Source organism: Lagopus muta, chromosome 7, assembly GCF_023343835.1.
Source record: "Lagopus muta isolate bLagMut1 chromosome 7, bLagMut1 primary, whole genome shotgun sequence".
Taxonomy (NCBI): domain Eukaryota; kingdom Metazoa; phylum Chordata; class Aves; order Galliformes; family Phasianidae; genus Lagopus; species Lagopus muta.
The window spans coordinates 45,515,713-45,534,748 of NC_064439.1; the positions used below are offsets into that span (position 1 = coordinate 45,515,713).

At 39.8% G+C, this 19,036-nt stretch overlaps 1 protein-coding gene across 5 annotated transcripts in view; it reads left to right on the forward strand.

Moving 5' to 3' along the window:
• The window catches only part of ELMO1 (engulfment and cell motility 1), a 290,099-nt gene that overhangs the window by 62,717 nt on the left and 208,346 nt on the right, over nt 1-19,036 (forward strand). For all 5 annotated transcript variants that reach the window (XM_048950301.1, XM_048950300.1, XM_048950299.1 and 2 more), the window contains 2 exons: nt 7,194-7,244; nt 16,597-16,766. In XM_048950301.1, the coding sequence (XP_048806258.1) occupies nt 7,194-7,244; nt 16,597-16,766 (221 nt within the window). The remainder of the gene's footprint in view (nt 1-7,193; nt 7,245-16,596; nt 16,767-19,036) is intronic.

The following is a 19,036-nucleotide window of genomic DNA, read 5'->3' on the forward strand; positions in this document are numbered from 1 at the left end:
TACCATCTTGAGGTTTTGATGAATTTGTGAGGGAAAAGACAGAAATTAGTATTACAGTGTAAACAGGAAAGAGAAGCAGCTCATTTTGCAAGCAATACATGTAAAATTGCTCTGAGATTTGTTTAAGGGGAAGCCTGCAGGTGCTCGTATTCCTGTAATGTGGGCGTTGTTCTGCTCCTGCCTTGCCTGTGCCCTTATCAGACACAGTCTATAAGTGAAGCATCCCTTCTCCATCTGTGATTACAGTCAGATTTTGCCACAGGTTCATTCCACATCAGCCTAAGATAGTTCAATGTCCAATTGATGGACATAAGAGGTCCTAGCTGTTTTGTTTTGTTTTTAAAAAAGCCAAATTCCATTTCGCTTTCCATGCTTCCTTTAACTTCTCCACCTCAGTGAATTCTGTAACAGGATTCCAGGGTCCTGCCCCACACCTTACATCAGATCAGGCAGATTCTTTGTTAAGTGAATGAAATGAATCAAAATGGCATAGTGTTAGCAGATTTTGCAAGGCTGTGCAAGTGCCACAAAATAGTAAGTATGTAGGAATGTAAGGGGAATACTGTGTCACACTGATGGTAGAGAAAAGCAAACGCTGGACATTGATACAGTTCAAATACGGACTGAAATCTGCCATTTATGTATCATTACTAATGAGTATATTTTCATGAGTAATGCAGAAGGGTGGATAAAAGGAGCAGGCCACTGAATACATTTCTCTAATTCCCTGCTTTTGTGCTACTTTCCATTCTTATCAGTGCATCAGATACCTTCATTATTCAGTCTTCCAACTCGCTGAAATTCAGTTGACCAATGAAAACAAGTTAAAATGCTGAAAATGTGAATGAAAAAGCCTTCAAAAGCACTCAACTCTACAAATGATTCACTTCTTGTCCTGCTATTTGCATATACTCCCACACAAGGAGCCTTTAGTGGCATGATGGAATTTCACATGAATATACAACTACAAGTTGTAGTCAGCAAAAATTCAGTCACGAGCAAAACCACCTTTGAGAAAGGACAAGCACCCGTGGCTCCAGGCTGCTTCTCAGCTTGGGGAAGATGAGGGTTAGAAGGATGTTCCGTGTGTAAGTGGAGCAAGGAGCTGAACGATGACAGCGAGAGCAAGGTGGAGGCAGGTCCCTTTGCAGAACAGCACAGAAGTCTCTCAATAATTGGAGGTGTCTTAGTGTCTGCTCTCCTCCGTTTCATGCAGTGAGCATATAAGGAGACAGAGGTGGCAGGAAAGAAGATTGAAATTGCAGGGGAATCTTGAAAGGTATCAGAAGGCATTTTTACGACAAACAAAAAATCCAACTTAAATAACAACTGAATAAAAATGGTTTACAGTCAATAAGCTGTCAACGAGTAAAATTTAATTCAATATTTTAAGAATATGTTAATTTAATTTGAAAGTATGGTACCAGTGTCTTACGCTGAGCATATCCTGATGCTTGTCACAAAGCTGGCAGCAAGTTAGTATTTTATTCCTAGTAGTTGCTCTGATGCAGTTTTACCACATCCTTACCTTAGCAGCAAAGTCAGCACTGACAGCGTTCTTCCCCAGCTCCACGCTCTTCCAGTCCCCTGTGCTGCTGTTTATCACACCTTCAGATCTGACAAAATAACCATTTCTGAGCCTGTGCTGTAAGCTGAACAGCTGCAGTGATCCAGCTCCTTTATTCTTAGAGACCAAGTTTAAATTAAAAAGGGTCTCTCTCAGACACAGAGCACGTGGTAGGCAGTGCAGACACACAAACAAATCTAGAGGAGGCAGGCTGTGCTTCAGGGCCAAGATTAAGCAGAGTTGAGGGACCACACTTACAACTGTAAGTTCTTATGTCGAATTGATGCTCTCTGGTTGGTTTAAAACAGCACTGCTGATGGTGCCTGGCATTAACTGGCTGCTGCAGCATGCTGAGTCAGTCCTTTAAGAGAGACCTGTCTTGTCCTGAGTTGTAACTTAATGGTAGTCATTATGGGTGGTCAAAAATGGCAGTTAGTTATCATTTTGTCCATCCTTACTGCTTGGCCATACTCATCTTGATGACGATGTTACGGAGTTGCTAACTCTAGCACCAAGTGTATTTCATAACTCTAATTTTTTGTTGTGTCAATTTGGAGGAAGGTATAGTAAAATAATAGCAGTGTGAAAATAGGGAAGAATCAACTTCATAGTGATGTAACTAAGTAAAGAATTTTGTATTTCTTGGCAGTTATTCATTAGCCTGGTTAGAGATGCCTGCGAATAAGACTGGTCAAGCGTAAAAAATAGTGCTGAGCAAGCTATAAGCACAGGAACCAAAGCTTGTAGGTTTTCCTCAAATATGTTAAGAAAACATACAACTCCAACCAACTGTAGTGAGTTGAATTATGAGATATTTTGCTGGCTATAGCAGGTTATTATAAGACAAATACATGGCAAAATAAACTTCAGTATTGAATGCTATTTTTTTCTGAAGTATGTCTCTAGAAATGGCATAATTGTTTTGGTAGCATTTTTTTGAAAACAAACATACATACCTTCATCCCTCCCTGGGGCCTGGAGGACTCCTAATGTTCTGTTAACCCTACTGTTTACATGCAAGCCTCTTGTGTAAGTTTTGAGCAAACTCTGACTGTGGCACAATAAAGGCAACGTTCTGAGAAGCGACAGAATCTGGTGAAAGATGATTTAGATTTGTGTTGCTTCAGCTGGTGGACTTGAAAGTTAGAAGTTCTTAAGAAGAGAATACAAAGCTAGAAGTCTGGGTATCCTCTACTCTTGTAGTTTTGTAGTTCATGTTGTTTATTTGGGTGTTGAAAACTCAGCTTGGAAAGCATTGTGTAGGGCTATGGTGCTTGGAAATGCCAAGTATTCAGTTACATTCTTATGATTGTAGACTTTTGCTAGGTGTATTATTGCAGGTGGGGCTCATTTGTATCCACAGTATGACTGTTGTCTTAGTCCTAGGCAATGTTTATAAGAAATCTGTTTTCTTGTCACAGTTTCCTCAAGGGCAGGAATAAGTAACAGGAATAAGCTTTCTAAATACATATAAACAGCATGAACCATGTCTGCAAAGTTTACGTACAAGTGGGAAGCAGAGAGATCAGAAGTACCTTGGAAGAGCTGCCCCCGAACCCTGCAGGTGGTGGTGCACCCTGTCCTGAATAGCAGCAGTGCATATGAGTGCAATTGCCAAAGCTGGGCTGCTGAGCTGGAATGACGTTCTGTTATTGCAGAAAGGCAATCTGCAGGATGCTGTCCCTAATGCTAAGCAGATTAACCGTGTATAAATGTTGCGATTGAAATTAGCTGGCACGCTGAATACTGCATCACACAGTTCATGTAGGAAATCCTCTTGGCTTAATTGTACACTTAAAGGCTGTTTCCTGGTAGATGCTTAAGTCATTAGTTAGTATGGATAAACAAAATTGGATTTTCGATTGGGGAACAACAAACCCTTTGCATTTTTTGGCTAGCTGGCCGCTTTAGGAACTTGATGCTTTGGAAACTTTCTGGTAAAAAAAAAAACTTGAACAGTATTCCTTAAGCCTTTGTCTAAATGAGGAATTGCAGAAAAGCTGGCTATCTCTTGTGGCAACAGTGACTGAGTTTACAGTATAGGACAGGAAAGACTCATCAGTACTTTGCTGTGAGCGAGACATGATTTGAGAAATGTCTTTGCTCTTTGTGGGCTGTTGGCTCTGACCTGCAGTTTTGAGTCTGAAACCTTTGTTGTCTCAGATTGAGCTTGGTAAATAAACAGGCCCCAAATAAAACATTCAGGGATGCCTTTAAATACTGCGTGTGCTATTATTCCTTTGCTATTTTATGTAGAACCTGCTGACATCCAGTCACTAGAGGATAGTTTTCTCTTGTTTGTCTGTATGTGGTATCTGAACTTCAGCCAAGATATCAGTTTCCCTTTTTACTCTTGTTTTAAAATTCTTCTGACTGCAGAGGGAGAGGATATTTTTAACAGGAACTTTTTCACTTGCTAGGTTAGTTGCAGAATCAGTCTATCCAAAAGAAGTGCTCTGATGGAATTAGAGGTTTGTTTTTTAACCTGTGTGCTTGAGTGGACAGAGTGTTTTAGGTTGAGCACAACTTTTTATGGGTTAGGCTTTCAACCTGTGACAAAACTGTAGGTGAACAAAGTGTCAAGCATGCTTTCAGATTGAAGTGATGGTAAAACAGTGTAATTCAGGTTGTGGTTGACAGCTTGCTTCTACCTGAAAGGGAAGGTATAATTTCTTCCCCATGTTTCCCTTGTTCTTTCCCCTCTTTCCCCCCACAACTCTTTCATTTCTCCCAGATATGTGCTTTCAGCAACTTTCTTGTGTTAGTGCTGGTGCTGAGCCCTTGCAGAGCTTATTTCTGTTTATTACCCATTCTTTCTTTCCAAGACTGTTCTCTGCCTCTTAATGAGGTGATGAGACTGACCTGTGAGCAGACCTGCCCAGTACCAGAGCTGGTGTGAGGTAGCCAAGGGAGAGTCGTGGGGGAAATCCCTCACTCCATTTTATGATGGTAAACCACTCAGTGAGGTCCTCAGGTCTCCTGATATCACAGCGATTGCCTCCTCACACAAAGCCCAGCATCTTGTGTTTGCAAAGGGCTAAGAGTGTTTACACAGATGATTGTTGTGGCTCAGGCAAAGTGGCTTAATTTGTTACACCACAAGCTCGTTGGCATAGCTCGTTTGATAGTTCATGTTAATTAGAGCAGGAAACAGGAGAAACTGTGCTTAAAATTCTGCTGCTTAAAAAAAAAAAAGTTTGTGTCAATGCTCTTTATTTATATTTAAGAACAGTCTAGTTACTTAGCTTCAATGCTGTCAAAATAGTATTAGTGGACTAATAGAATCAAGGTCATCAAGTCCTACCATTAACACTATGAAATCTTATCAATTCACCACTGAGCCATGTCCCAAAGTGCAGTGTCCACACATCTCTTAAACATCTCCAGGGGACTCACCATCTCCCTGGGCAGCCTGTTCAAATGCCTGCTCACCCTTTCCATGAAGAAAAATGTCTTCCTGACATCCGATCTAAACCTCCAATGCTGCAACTAGATGTCACTGCCTGGTGTCCTATCACTTGTCACGTGGGAAAAGAGATGGACACGTCTTCACTGCAGCCTCTTGTCAGATACCTGTGGAGAGTGATGAGGCCTCCCCTGAGACTCTTTTCCAGATTGCCTCAGTTCCTTCAGCTGCTCCTCATAGATGTGATTCCAGTACGGAGCCTTGGAGAACACCACCAGTGCTGATCTGCCAACTGGATTAACCTCCGTTGATAGCAACCTTTTTCAGCTCAGCCATCCAGCTGGTTTTTTACAGTCCATCTACCCAAGCCACGAACAGTTTCTCCAGGAGAATGCTTTGGGAAACAGTATCAAACGCCTTGTTGAAGTCCACAGCCTTTTCCTTGTCCACTAAGCTTGCCTTCATCCAAGTGAAACTGATGTGACTCCATACATGCATATGCACATGATCCAGCCCAGCTGAGCTCTGGAGGTTTAGCCTAAGCTGCTGATGGAGGCAGAGGTAGTTGACACTGGCTGTCAGTCCTGAAGCGATTATTTTTATTCAGTTGCACAGATCAGGAAGTGGTAACACTTCAGGCTGCCGCAAGTGTTTGAAAAGTGAGCTTGTTTCAGCACTCATTGAGATTCAGCCACACAAATGCAGCCTTGCCACTTCATAGAGATTCCTTAGGTGTGAGGAGAAGTATAGCTGGATCTGATACTGTTTTTACTACCGGAGGAGCAAATTTGGCACTTTGTTAGTGTTATCTCTGTTGTGTATTTAGCCTTTTTTAACTCTCTGAGGAGTAGAATCTGGCTGGCATCCCTGGGGCTGCTCTGGCAGGAAGGCGATGACACTATCAGGAGGAGACTGCTGAGATGAGTTAGCTGCATATGTAAGCAAAGATGCCATAAAAAACGTCTCCCTTGTACCCGCTGTGTTGTCTGACACTTTAAGCACTTCATTTAGAGTGAAGAAGTGGTGTGGGTGGACGGTGATCCTGCGGGTAACTAGAACCAATCCCACAGAGGACTTACATTCCAAGAAAGAGACAATGTGCTGGAGTTTTATTTTGGGACTACTTGTCCTGGTTTCAAGCAAGATTTGTCCTGTTTTTAGCTTTTTGGATTTGAAATGCATCTGACTGAGAGATGAGAGAATGAAATGAAACTGGGGGAAACTGCCTGAGAAGAAATACGTCTTAATTTGTTTGGCTAAACATCAGACTGCAGAAAACCTGCAACAAAGTGTCTAGAGCAAAATTAGCCTTTCTCTCTTAATCTGTAAGGGATTCCTCAGATTCCTTTGACGACTCAGGGTATCAGAGGAACCATAAATGCAGCCGTGAGTATGCACTGCTCTTGCAGATGTGGTCAGTGCCCGTTAGAGCACTCGCAGTTCTCAGTACTGTGCACTGGTGTCTTGTGAGTACAAGAGGCAGCTTGCTCCAAGAGGAGCAGGCTCCCCTGTGCTAACCACACCATGCACACAAGCATTGCCCACAAAGCTGTGAGGACACTGTAAGTGTACCCTGTAGCTTATGCCATGGTAACTTTTTGATCTACCCTCAGCTTTAGTTTAATTGGACATCTCATATGAGCTTAACCAAAATAAAATGTGTAATACCCCTTCCTTCTGCCAGCAGGGTTAGGAGAATGACTTACAGCACGGTTGAACTTTAGTTACTGCTAACAGCAGGGCTTTTCTTTACTTGGAGGGAGAATGCAAAGTCGTGGTGGCAGAGCTCAGCGGTTGGTTCCAGTGGTTTAGGTCAGCATGTTCTTGTTATAGAAAATAGAGAGCCAGTGGGATAAAACTTACGTCCTGCAGATGTTTAATGACAGGTTTCAGCAAACTTACGAACTCTTCAGCTATGTAGCACGATATCAGAGCCAGGCACTGTGCACAGTATACTTCAAATAAATATTTAGGAGTTGCCAGTGGAAGCTAAACTTCGAAAAATATGAAATAATTCTCAAAAGTGTTCAGATTTGTTAAAGCTACCAATTTCTAGAAGCTATAATAGGGAAAGTACTGCATACACGTTAGCTCACGTGTCAAAGAGGAAAGCTTTTGCATGCAAACAAGGGAAAATACTGTTGCTGTTTTAGTAAGACGTTCAATGAGCATTTAATCTTTTTATATGTCTTAAAGGGAACTCTTTTCTTTCTCTTTCAGAATCGCAATGAGATAAAAAACGGAGCAATCCTTCGATTAACAACATCTCCAGTGAGTTATCATTCTGTTCCTCTCTCCCCTCAAAGTAAAGATTTGATTAGTACAATCACTGTGAACTACCTTGTGTATTTTCAAGCTTTAGGCACACTATATCCCCCTGCATGGAATGGTGATTGTGTGGTCGCTACATGACTCGTGTTGATCTTTTTTTAATTGAGGGGGCAGGGGCAGTGTTTGTAAGTGAAATTTTGTGATAGGGTTGACACAATTGAGTATTTTTTTTTTTTTGTCTCTCACTTCTCTCCCATTGAGAACAGCTTTCATGTCTGCTTCCCTGCTGGTACTGCATCCTTACTCAAGTTCTCTTGTCCTGCCCAAGAGCTCAGAGCCAAGAGAAAGGCTTATGGGTTGAATCTGGAGAGCTCTTTTGGCAGCACAGGTCAGAGCTTTCCTGCTGTCTGGGTTTTTATTGAGTGATCAGCAACTGTAATGTTGAGATATTACTGGTTTTGCTTTATTTTTTTCAATGCCACCTCCTATACAGCTCCTCAAAAATCATAGCAGAGTTACTGTTTGCCCTGTAGTGGCCTGTTTTCGTGCTGTGTTGAGCAATACTGTTGCCACATGCTGAAAGCATCTTTTAGTTCCAGAAGATGTATTTCTCTGGCAGCAGCAGTCACATTTCCTTACTGACAAACACAGTGTGCCATTAAAATGGTTTACCTCTTTGTGGTGGTACTGTAGTTTCTCCAAATTCAAAGCAGTCTTTTGGCCAAAGTCTGTGCCCATGCACTGCAGCTCATTTATGCATGCAAGATGGAGCTGTGTTGGTTTAACCTTTGGCTTCTGTTGAATCTGTTAAGACTGTGGTCAGTTACTGCCATCAGATGTGAAATCATGTCTATCTAGAAGATACAGAGAGATAATAGACGCTTTTCAGCCAGTAGGGCCTAGCCTCAAAGTAAAGAAACAGAGAAACGTATTGCTACAAACTTCTCAGGTCTTCCAGATACCACATTTCACCAGATTTCCACTCTTCCCCAGTCAGCTTAATTTGCTGGTAATTTATTTCAGACTTAGGTGATTAAATTTGTAACTCAGGTTTGTGTGTAAATGGAAAGTAAATAAGCTAATATGAAAATAGATGCATACTGCTGAAGTTTTTAGTTAAAAGTGTGCAGTATCAACCAACAAAAGTGTGGCTTTGTAACAGAAACCAAGAGATCTGTATTATCCTTCATCCTTTTAAGGGTCAAGTACAGGCCTTTATAGCTGCAGGAGCAAGCAGGAGCTTAAGATCGTGTCTCTGTCAGTGTGTGACTCAAAAGCCTCTTGCTCTTTATGTCACCACAGTACTACATACATGAGAAGCCTCTTACTTGTAGAGTAAGCCCCTTCTGGTGGAAGTTCCTCAATAATAAAAGCCCCAGCACCAGTTCCTGACTTCTGGACTTGTAAGAACAAATATCCACTCCACTGAAAAAGGGCGGTCTGTTGTCCATCCCGAGAAATTAAAACAGCTGTGGTTGATGGGGAGTCAAAGTGGTCCAGATGTATTGCATCATTCTTCTCCATCGAGTGACAGCATGAGATGACTCATGGAATCCTTCCCTGTCTCAAAATCCACAGCGAGTTGCACCATGCAGAACTGAAAAGAGGCTGTGCTATGACTCATCTGTGCCCATGGCTGTCTGTCTTCATGGTCGCTTGTGAAACTGAAAATATGACCTTCAAAGAGAAGGCAAATTTGGGATTTATAGCACTTTTTACTAATAGCTGTGGGCAGAAGGGTTGGGCCTTGCATAAGACTCTGTTTCTTTGGTAATCTGCCTTAGCTTCATTCAGCCAAGAAGGGCTCCTTTGGATATTGGGCTTTTGCCTGTTTTCTGCCAAGTTATGGACTATGCTGGCACAGGCCTGCAGTTGTGAGTGACAAAGATCCTAATCTGCCATCCTGTTACGTGTTTCTAGAAGGCCTGTCTACTTTATAGTTGTGAGCACTGACCTTTAACCCTAAACTGGATACTCAAATATATATCAAAAGATACTCAAATATATATCAAAAGATACTCAAATATATCAAAAAGATACTCAAATATATCAAAAAATACTCAAACCTGTTCTGTTTTGTGTAAGTTTTTCTTAACTTTTTCCCATAATCACGGCAGTAACTTGGATGGAGGTTTTGAAGACTGGATTATTTTTGACTGATTAAAGAGCATTTCCATTCTTTAAATAGAGAGAAAGTGCTGCGTATTCTTGCCCTGGAATAGGGCTTTTAAGGTACTGCTGAAGTAGTCATCATAGAGGTACCTAAAATAGATAGATTGAAGACTTCTGAGCTGTGGTTTTTAGACCGCTGACCCACACAATGCTTGTGTTTTACCCTGAGATGCTAACAGGCCATCTGTTTCCATTTTTCCTCTGAAACTCTATATGAAAACAGCAGTAGTGGGAGGAGATAATGTGATGAGCAGCCTGCAAGGTATACTTCTGCAATACAGGAAGGATGTTTTCCTAGCTGCTAGAACTGAGTGAAAAACATTTTTCTCATCGTGTGATAATACTAAGGTACTGCATCAGTATAAAGCTGAACCTGCCTCCTCCTCCTCCCCTGCTGTAAGAAAGTCGTAGTGAAAGCGCTTGTCACGGAGGTGTGGGAATTAGAAAGGAGGGAAAGAAAGATTAAAATAGTGAAGAGGAGCCACGTTGCAGATGATCCAGTGCCTGGGATGTGCCCGTGTAATTTCAGAGAGGTCTGAGCTGCCTACTTCCTGGCTATTGTGGTCAAAAATGTCTGTCCTGAACTTCACAAACCTTTTGAGACATTTTTTCCCTCGGAGCGTTGAGAGGAATGGTTGCAGCCAGTTCTGAAGGCTGCAGGAAGTTAAAATGCTTTTCTAGTTCTTAATTTCAATGCAGCCTTTTCCCATTAGAACCAACAGTCCGAATATACCCATTCACAGTTACATACCATGAGTCACTGAGAATTGAGCAATAAAGCTGAGATGTGATCTTCTGAGTTCTGCTGCCATTAGTCTCAAGTTGTGAGTTGCTCATCTATCCAGAGCAGGTACTGTTGAAGATTAAAAGGAGAAAGCAAGGAAAAAGGCAGTTTTATCTAGGAGAGATGCAATAGCATTTTTGGATTGACTTCCTTAACGTTAGGGTTAGAAATCCAGCTCCCCAAATCTGAAGTTAGATAGTGTTTTCTAATCTGAAATTTGGGTGCATGTATCAGAGCCTTTTTTTTCTGAAAATTACAGTTCATATTGCAAGAGCAAAACCACCATTCTGGTGTGCTGCTAAATCCATCCTAAATGCCTTCAGAGATTTAGAATGCGTCTATTTTAAACTTCTGTGAGCTAGAACGTCGTGAGCATCAGTCGTCAGTCCTGGTGGGAATTTGAACTGCCTCTTTGTTTCTGCAGCTCTGTTTGCTAAGTTTGTGTGATTCTCTGAAAGGCTGTTTTTTCTAAACAATGCTATTTTTTTTCTCTATAAACCACTCAACACACAGACACTCTGTTTCCTAGGTAACGAGTACAGATTGAATTTCTCTCATATTATCTTTCTTCCAATATCATCTGTCTTATTCATTTTCACCCTCCTGTCAACTTTCTTAACAATTCTTCATGCTTTTGTGCATTTTTTTTGCTGTTCTCTGTGACCTGTTTATCTATTTGCATTTCTGAAGGGACTTATCCAAAGTTTCTCATACAACTGTGCTTGAACATGTGTGACAGTTGAAATGCCAGATTGCTATTGCCTATTTTTGGTACTCATATTCCAGTGGATGATGGTTAGGTGTATAAATGACCTATAATTGCTTCAGAGTGTGAGGCTGTTCCAAAAGGACAGCACTGTCCTGCAGCACAGCAGGAGCCCAACCTTCTACTGTTGCAGCTGTAGGTTTCTTTTGATCAGATCCTGCAAATCCTCCCCATTACAACTAATCATTTTGAAAGGTTGCTAAAACTGGGAAAACTAAGCTAAGAAAACGGCTCTTTTTTTTTTTTTAATTTAAATTTTAATGGCTTTCAAACAGAACTGCTTATTCGATCACAGTTTATTTTAAAGTAGCTTCTTGAGTACTTAGGAAAACAGGGCTTGCTCATAAACCATATGCCTTTAATGTTGAATCACTGTGTTGCCTCTTCTAATGAGGCACTTAGAGTGCCTAATCATTCTTTTGTCACATACTTTTCTTTGTTTCCCTTGTTGGGGTTCAGTTGAGCCCTTCAACCTCATCCTGATGTTCTCCCTGAATGCTTTTACAGATGTGAGTGTTGTGTGTTGGGCTTTTTTTTCTTCTATCTGTGATCTGTGCAGATATATATAAAGAATCATAGGGGTTTTCAATCAGTTTTTTACTTATGCATCTAAATACTCAAATGAGTAGAAGTTTGGGGATCTAATCTCTGTGCTCAATTGATTTAATGACCTTTAAGTCTGGTAAATACATAATTATTTAAGATCAGTGGTGGTGCTTGTATTTATCATGTGATGATGAATTCATTATTAAACTCTATACCAAGAGCACTGAATGTCGAAGTAGGTGAGCTCCTTTTATATCTATCTGCTCATAATGTAAGAGGAAGATTTGAGATGTGGAATTGTTTTTATCCCTTTGTAGATAAATGTTTAGTCTTTTGTTTTCATGTTTCCAAATTAATATTTTAAGTAGTAAGAAAAAAATGATTATTTCAAATGTGGGGGAAGGAAGAAACAAACATTGCTTCTCAAACATTCATAAGTAGCTACTGATTGCATTAATGTCTTTTAGGCATATTTGCATAATATGTATGGCTTTGCATCTCTAATGCTTTTATCTTTAATTTAGTACACTACTCTAGACAGGGCCATTTCCCTCTTCCTCTGTTTCTGCCTTCATAACAGCATGTAGCAGTTGCACAGGACTACTCTGTGCATTTCAGTTGTACAGTGCTTCAGACACAAATTATACTTGCTGAGTATTTGCATAAAGATGTTAAAAATTAATGCCTTTACTAATTAAAATGGGATCTCATTGCCTACTTAGCATCAAATGCTAGTCAGACTCACTGGTCTGTTGAATCTGGCTTGCATACAGTGATGGTTACTTAAACACCTGCTCCTCCATTGCTTCCTGTGAATATTCACTTGTAGGTGAAGTGGTAGTGATGTGCCAGGAGAAGGTAGCAGCTGAAACCAGTACAGAGTTTCAACATGTATTGATTCAAAAGAAATCACAGAAGTGCACGTTTGGTTAGAAAAAAGCCCCATTTGGTAGTTAGTGATGGTCTATATGCCCTTTTCTAGCTGAAAACAATGTGAATAATATCTTCAGAGAAGATGAAAGTGCTTGTATTTGGTTTTATTATTCTTTTTGTAGAGAAGAAAGAGGAAGAATGATCACGTAATGGTAAAACAGCTACAGAGAATTTTAATCAATAGAGTCCAGATTTCTTTCCTAGCACACTGATATTTGATAGTGGTTGTGTTTGGAATCTTCATCTTCCCTTCCGCCTTGGCTTGCTGTATTTTATATTCTGTGTGCATATGTATAATAACTTGCTTTCAAAGTTTGATGCACAAAATCTTCGGTGCCAAAGAAGCGATAATTTGTTCAACAGAATCCTTTGTTAGGATGATCTTGGGATTCTTAACCTCCAAGTGACTATTTGAGTCTCTAAGCAAGCCACATCTTGGATTTAGGTCATTAGTTTTCTTTTTAATCTGTCAATCTCATCAAGCTGTTCCTTTTAAGCACTGCTTCTCTCGAAGGGCAACCTTTCTGGCTGTCCTTGGAGCAAGTTGTTTTGGACTAGACATGCAGTTTATTCCTCTTGATAACCTTTTGAAATGCTTGGGCTTCTACAGCACGCATTCTACAAGTTTTCTCTCTTCCTGCCTTTCTAAATAGGAGAGCAGTTAATGCTGTCTTTCATTTACTTGAACAGACGTGTTTCTGTTAATTCTCTCAAAGTGGTTCTCAGTTGGGCAGATTTTATGTATTTATTTATTGTTCTTACTTGAATGATATTTCAATAAGAGCAGAGACATGGCAGCTAGTTGTGCAGTTGCTTTAATGAGCTGTGCTCTCCTGTCCATCCACCGATGGGCTGTAAATCAGTGAAATATCTCCCTGGTAAGTAGTTAAAGCATATTTCATACGAGTTTCATTTTGTAATGCAATCATAAATGAACTGTACATTCCATAAGCATGTATGAATGCTATGGCAACAAGGCCTAGGTGACTTGAGTAATGTTCTCACCCATCGGGGGTTTGTAATGACAATAGCCAGCACTCCTTTTGGCCATGTTTTCACTGAGACACGTGCTGGTATTTTTGCTGACAGAAATATTTGTTTACCTCTTTGACCAAGATCTGCTATGTCAGTGCTGATTCTTTTCCAATTCTAGTGGAGTAAGGTTTGTTGGATGTAAAGCTTGTTCAATGCGCATCAAGTACAGCTGTGTAGAAACTTTGCTGATGGAATGTTGAGCATTGGTCTGATATAGTCTATGGTATTTGTAAGTTCTCTTTTATGTGCTTAAGGCAGGACTCAGCCACATCTGTGACAAAGAAACATGGCACTATAGATTTTGTGCTCTGTGGAGGACACAGAGGCTGTCTCAGATTTAAGATTATGTTCTGGTTTTAGCGTTGTGAATTGCAAACTCTCACTGGCTTCACAGAACCCAGGGCTAACACATCTCTGTTGAAAGGCTGGTCCTGCTGGTGTTTGGTAGTGTAGGTGAGCTGTTAACCTGCTATACTGATATTCTCAGTTTTGGTGAGAAAGAAAGTTAACTTTTTTCCCAGATTCATGTGCAATGGAAGTCTAGAAATGCAGCAGCAGTTCCCTTCCTCAGGTGGCTTTGGTTGAAGCAGGATTTCCCCCACAAGTGGAAGGGGGAACTTGGCAATTAATAAGCTGTTGCTAATGTGTATGAAGATGAGGGGCTGTTTATGCAGCAGTTACAGCAATGATTCCTCCTGGCACTGTTCCCATATACGTGCTTGCTTTCTGCTGAGCTGTACGTGAGGTCACCCTTACCCACTTATCTGGGTCACAGCTCTGCTGCCCAAGTTTCAGCCCCTCCAGTTTGCTGGTTGAATGCTGCTTAGTCACAGTGAACCTGGTGCTTTGTTCATCTTTTTCAATTTGTTTTATTTTCATGAGGCCTACAAGCCTTCAGAAGACCTTCCCATGGAGATCTGGGAGGACTATAGCCTTCAGTAGGCAGGGCTCAGTAGGCAGGTAGTAAGGGATTAGGGGTGGTACTGTCCCAAAACCATGATAGATGGTGGGAAATGTGCACCTGCCATTAAGATAGGTTGAATAATTTAAGCAGTCTTTTTCAAAGTCAGAGGAGTGAAGTTCCTAGGGCAATATTGAGGACTTTCCAAAGTACTGCATTTCTGAGGTGGAGGGGAATTCAGGCGTTGCGTATATTCTGAGAAAGAGGACATCTTCCAGTTATTCTGGGGAGTCCTGAGAATAAATAGCTTAATTAAGGCTTCTTTTTTTTCTGGTGAGGTATGAGCTGGCAGTTGAACATCACTTCTTGCAGTAATAGCGGTTGCCCTGAATTCTAGTAGATGCTTCTACAATAGTACTTTATCAATACTTCCTTACCCACTCTAAGGAAGATTTGGAGGAAGTACTTTGTGAAGCTGGAAATTAGTGCAATTTTTTTTTTTTGTGTGGGTTTTAGCAAGTGATTTAGCCTATCACCTGCTTATGTGTGATTACCATTCAGACAACCACTGTCATTACAAAGAGAAGGCCATCATTTCTCTACTGCAGCTCAAACCAATTGATGAGAGTAGCTAACTTAGGTGGCCAAGAGACAGTTTGGATGACAGAATTCTGCCTTGTTATAGGTGATGTAACTGCTGTAGCTGTACCATCTAGTGCTTAAGGAATAGAATAGCTCAGGACTACAGATATTCTGTTTCTCTTAGTTAACGATGCTAACCACAGTTATCTTAACTAGAAGTTATTTATTCCCTGTACATGGCTTCTTTTCAGCAGATAGGTTCTGACCAAAAACTGTAGACAACACATTAATTTTTTATGTGTGAACAATGGGAAATAATAAAATTTTCTGATCTGGGAGAGTATTAGGACATTTAATTTATTAATATTTGTAAGGCAGCAAAGATTATGTTGGTATGAGTTTTCATCTATAACAACACCACTGTTTTACTTATTTATTTTTTTTCTGTGTTCTGTTTAAATGTCTAGTATCTGAGGATGTTGATCTGCAGAGATGATCATCTCCTCTTGGAGGGTATATAAATTCCTTAGAAAATGAATTGTCTGTCAGCACAAACTTTTTTTTCCCCCCCCTGTTTTGATTCTTCTCTTGCTTAGAAGAAGAATAATCTCAGAGAAAATAATTCTGAGCAGAATTTACTGTTAATCTGGTTTTCTAATGATTCATAGCTTCTCATTGACCTTTCATTCAGTACAGATAAAAAGTGAATTTTGGAAAACAGAGTTTTACAAGTGTCTGCATATAAAGTGGAGAATTGGCTAGATGTATTGGCTAGACTAGCAATTAAATGACACTTGGATGCTGTGTTCAGGTAACTGAAAACATCAAATTGAAAATGGGAAACATAAGTATTTGTACAGCTCAACAGGAAGGCAATATAATACTCTTCATTTAAATATCCCTTTAGCTTTTCTCACGTCATCATTGTTCAGTTTGGATTTTTTTTTGTCTCCTCCTACTGTATTGGAAGAGTTAATGGACAAAGTAGCAGTAGATATTGAACTAATAGTAGTAGTAGATATTAAACAAAGATGTGTGAATGGTAACATCATAGCATGTGAGAATTAATCATTCCTATGCTCCTTGTAGAAAGAATTCAGGGATTAAAATGGGCACTGGACAAATGGGAGAGAAATGAGGAGGAAGGAGCAGAAGACTTGATGCTGGGCTCTATTGATATAACCTGATTAGGACAGTATATGGTCTTTGTTACTAAAGGTGACAAGAAGTATGTAAACCAGTGTCAAGTGTTCTCAGGAAAAAAAATGCTGCCATTGGTAGACTGATATTGCCTGATCTAATTTATTTTATTTCCACTTCTATTAATGTGACACAAAGCTCTTCAAGCCAAAGGCTGTCTTGTCTTCCATAATACTTGAGTTTTCCCTGGCATGGTGGGATATCTATCCATTGCTCAACTTACCATTTTGCAACAACCCAAATAATGATACGTAATGGTGGAATAATAAATGAGCAATAAGATTTTGTAAAAATAATATCCATCTGAGCTACTTGCAAGTGCTATATATCATTAATGGTCATCATTCCTGTGTGTGCTAACATTTGATTTATTATTGCTATTGTAACAAAAGTTATTTTGTTTTTTATTTTATATGTTTTATTTCTCTTTCAGGCTCAAAACGCACAGCAGCTCCATGAGAGGATCCAGTCTTCTAGTATGGATGCAAAGTTAGAAGCACTGAAAGACTTAGCCAACTACTCACGGGATGTTACATTTGCCCAAGAATTTATAAACCTAGACGGCATTTCTCTTCTAACACAAATGGTTGAAAGTGGCACAGAGTAAGTATTCCATTTAAATTGTAGTATTTTTCCTGTATGAAATGTGGATTGGCTCTCTCTCATTTTGATTGCCTAAAGTATTTTTACATACAACTTTTAAGATGGCTTAAAACGAAAGATCTATATAGTTCTCTGCTGCTAGGAGAGTATATTCAGTTTCAGTGAGAATGTAGTACGTACTTTTAATTTTCCTTAACAGTGGGCTGGTCCCACTGTTAGGTATAGAAGGGTATGAGCAAAGTCACAAGTACCTACTATGCTGTAAAATACTCAGGAAGGATGTGGTCCTACTTTCTTCCCTTTGAAATTGATATACATCATTGACAGTGTCTTTAAATGATGATACTTAAGTGATGTGTGAAAACTGTGTTTTAAATTTAATGTTTCTCAGAATGTTGTAGAGCCTGTAACAGCAAAACTTAGTGTTAGCATCTTATTTCTGTTTTTATTACTTTAATTCTGGCTAAGGTTTGTCAAACAATAATGACTTATTAAAATTGAGAGCTGACATCTGAAAATCCCATCTGTATGCTTTACCGAAACATCTTACCAATTTTCACCACTGGTGAAACTTTGAACTGTGGTTGATCCAGATGACTTTCTGTTGTCTTAATGTGGGTGCTGCTACCAGAAATGTATCAGATGAATTGTTGCACTATTAAATTATGTTTTAACAGTTAATACTTCAAGTAGACTTTTGAATTCAAGTGAGAGTTTTTAGTGCATTGCAGTGTGAACTTCTGTTACAAGTGAAGAAATCAATAATTCCCTCACACTCTGCTGAGAGAAAGTAAATACTCTGAAAATGGCCTTCTCATTCATTGAGAATATTCAGTCTTGTGGACTAGACATCAGAAGCCAGTTGCTGCAATCAGTCTAAATCTTTTCAGATGTGCTTGTGTTTCCTCAAGCTTGAGAAAGTGAATAATATAGGGAGTAAAGCAAAAGTAGTGAATGGGCTTTGAAATACAATCATCTGTTACGATCTCAGCAAGATGTACTGGAAATTTGTCCTTACCCCTCAAAAAAATGTCTGCAATCTAGTTTGCTATTTTGGAAAATGTCAGAGCATACTTTTGCTGATGGCTGCCTGTTCCGTTTACAGCGATCCGTTGGACTTTGAATCCTCACTGCCTAAGTCCAGTGATATACTGGAGTTACAGTATGTCCTGGTTTCATCTTCAGTGTCTTGGGCTTATGGTCCTATTTTTTGCAATGCTGTGGTCTGTGGGACATACTATGTTAAGTTAGTATCTAGAAGCCTTTTTTCCCCATACATTTGTCAAGTCATCTTATGTTCATATGCTTCATGTTTAAGGACCAAATTAAATTAAAGCTAAAGGCTTAAGTTAGTAATAGTACAAACAAAGTTACAACCACCACTTCCCAGTGAACTAATATAAAATCATATAGATCGATGTGTGCAGATAAATCTGTAAAGATCACAAGCAATTTAAAAATGGCTGTATCTGTAGTTTGTTTTGTGATGGATTTAGTTCAATGGCTTATTTACTCCACTGCTGAAGGTGTTGAGATTACAGCATTATATTTTGTACTGAAACAAAAACCATTCTTTCTTTTTAAATTTTTTTTAACATTTCTTTTAGCTACATCAAGGCTGAAGCCCTGCTTACCCTTTAGATGTATCTGTATTATTGTTTTGTAGCTGAGAGCTAGGCCAAGCTGCACCATACTGTTCTGGATTAAAAATAACATTCTGGGAGGAAAAACTACTTTAACCAGCACTGATATTGAAAGAAGTACACAGCAACTTGTCTAGTAGCAATTCCTGCTGAGGGCACATGTTTTCAAGTACATAGGAGGCTGGTAGGCTGCACTAGTCTGTTGCATTACTACTGCTGTTTTTTAGAAGTGACTTTCATTTGGAGGAATTTCAGATTCTTCCTTTTAACTGGTGTAATGTATCACCAGAGAGGCATTGATCAATTTGTTTGTCTAATCTATTTTTCAGCGTTTCTGCCTGCGTGGAGGAATGCTGTCTAGTTCAGGCAATGAACAAAGATGCAGACAGTAAATATTTCCAGCATCTTCATGTGTTGGTGAGCAGTCAGTACTGACTGCAGGCTTTTTCATGCTTACCAACCTAGACATTCTGCAGATTTTGAGTGGCCCATGCTTCTGTTTTTAACCAAGTCTCCTTTTGTGAAGGGACATCACCTGTGCTACACTGTACATTCCATTACACTTCTGTGCTTTGCATCACTGTCTGATAAACGTGTTTAACAGCACTTGAGATTTAATGAAAGCAG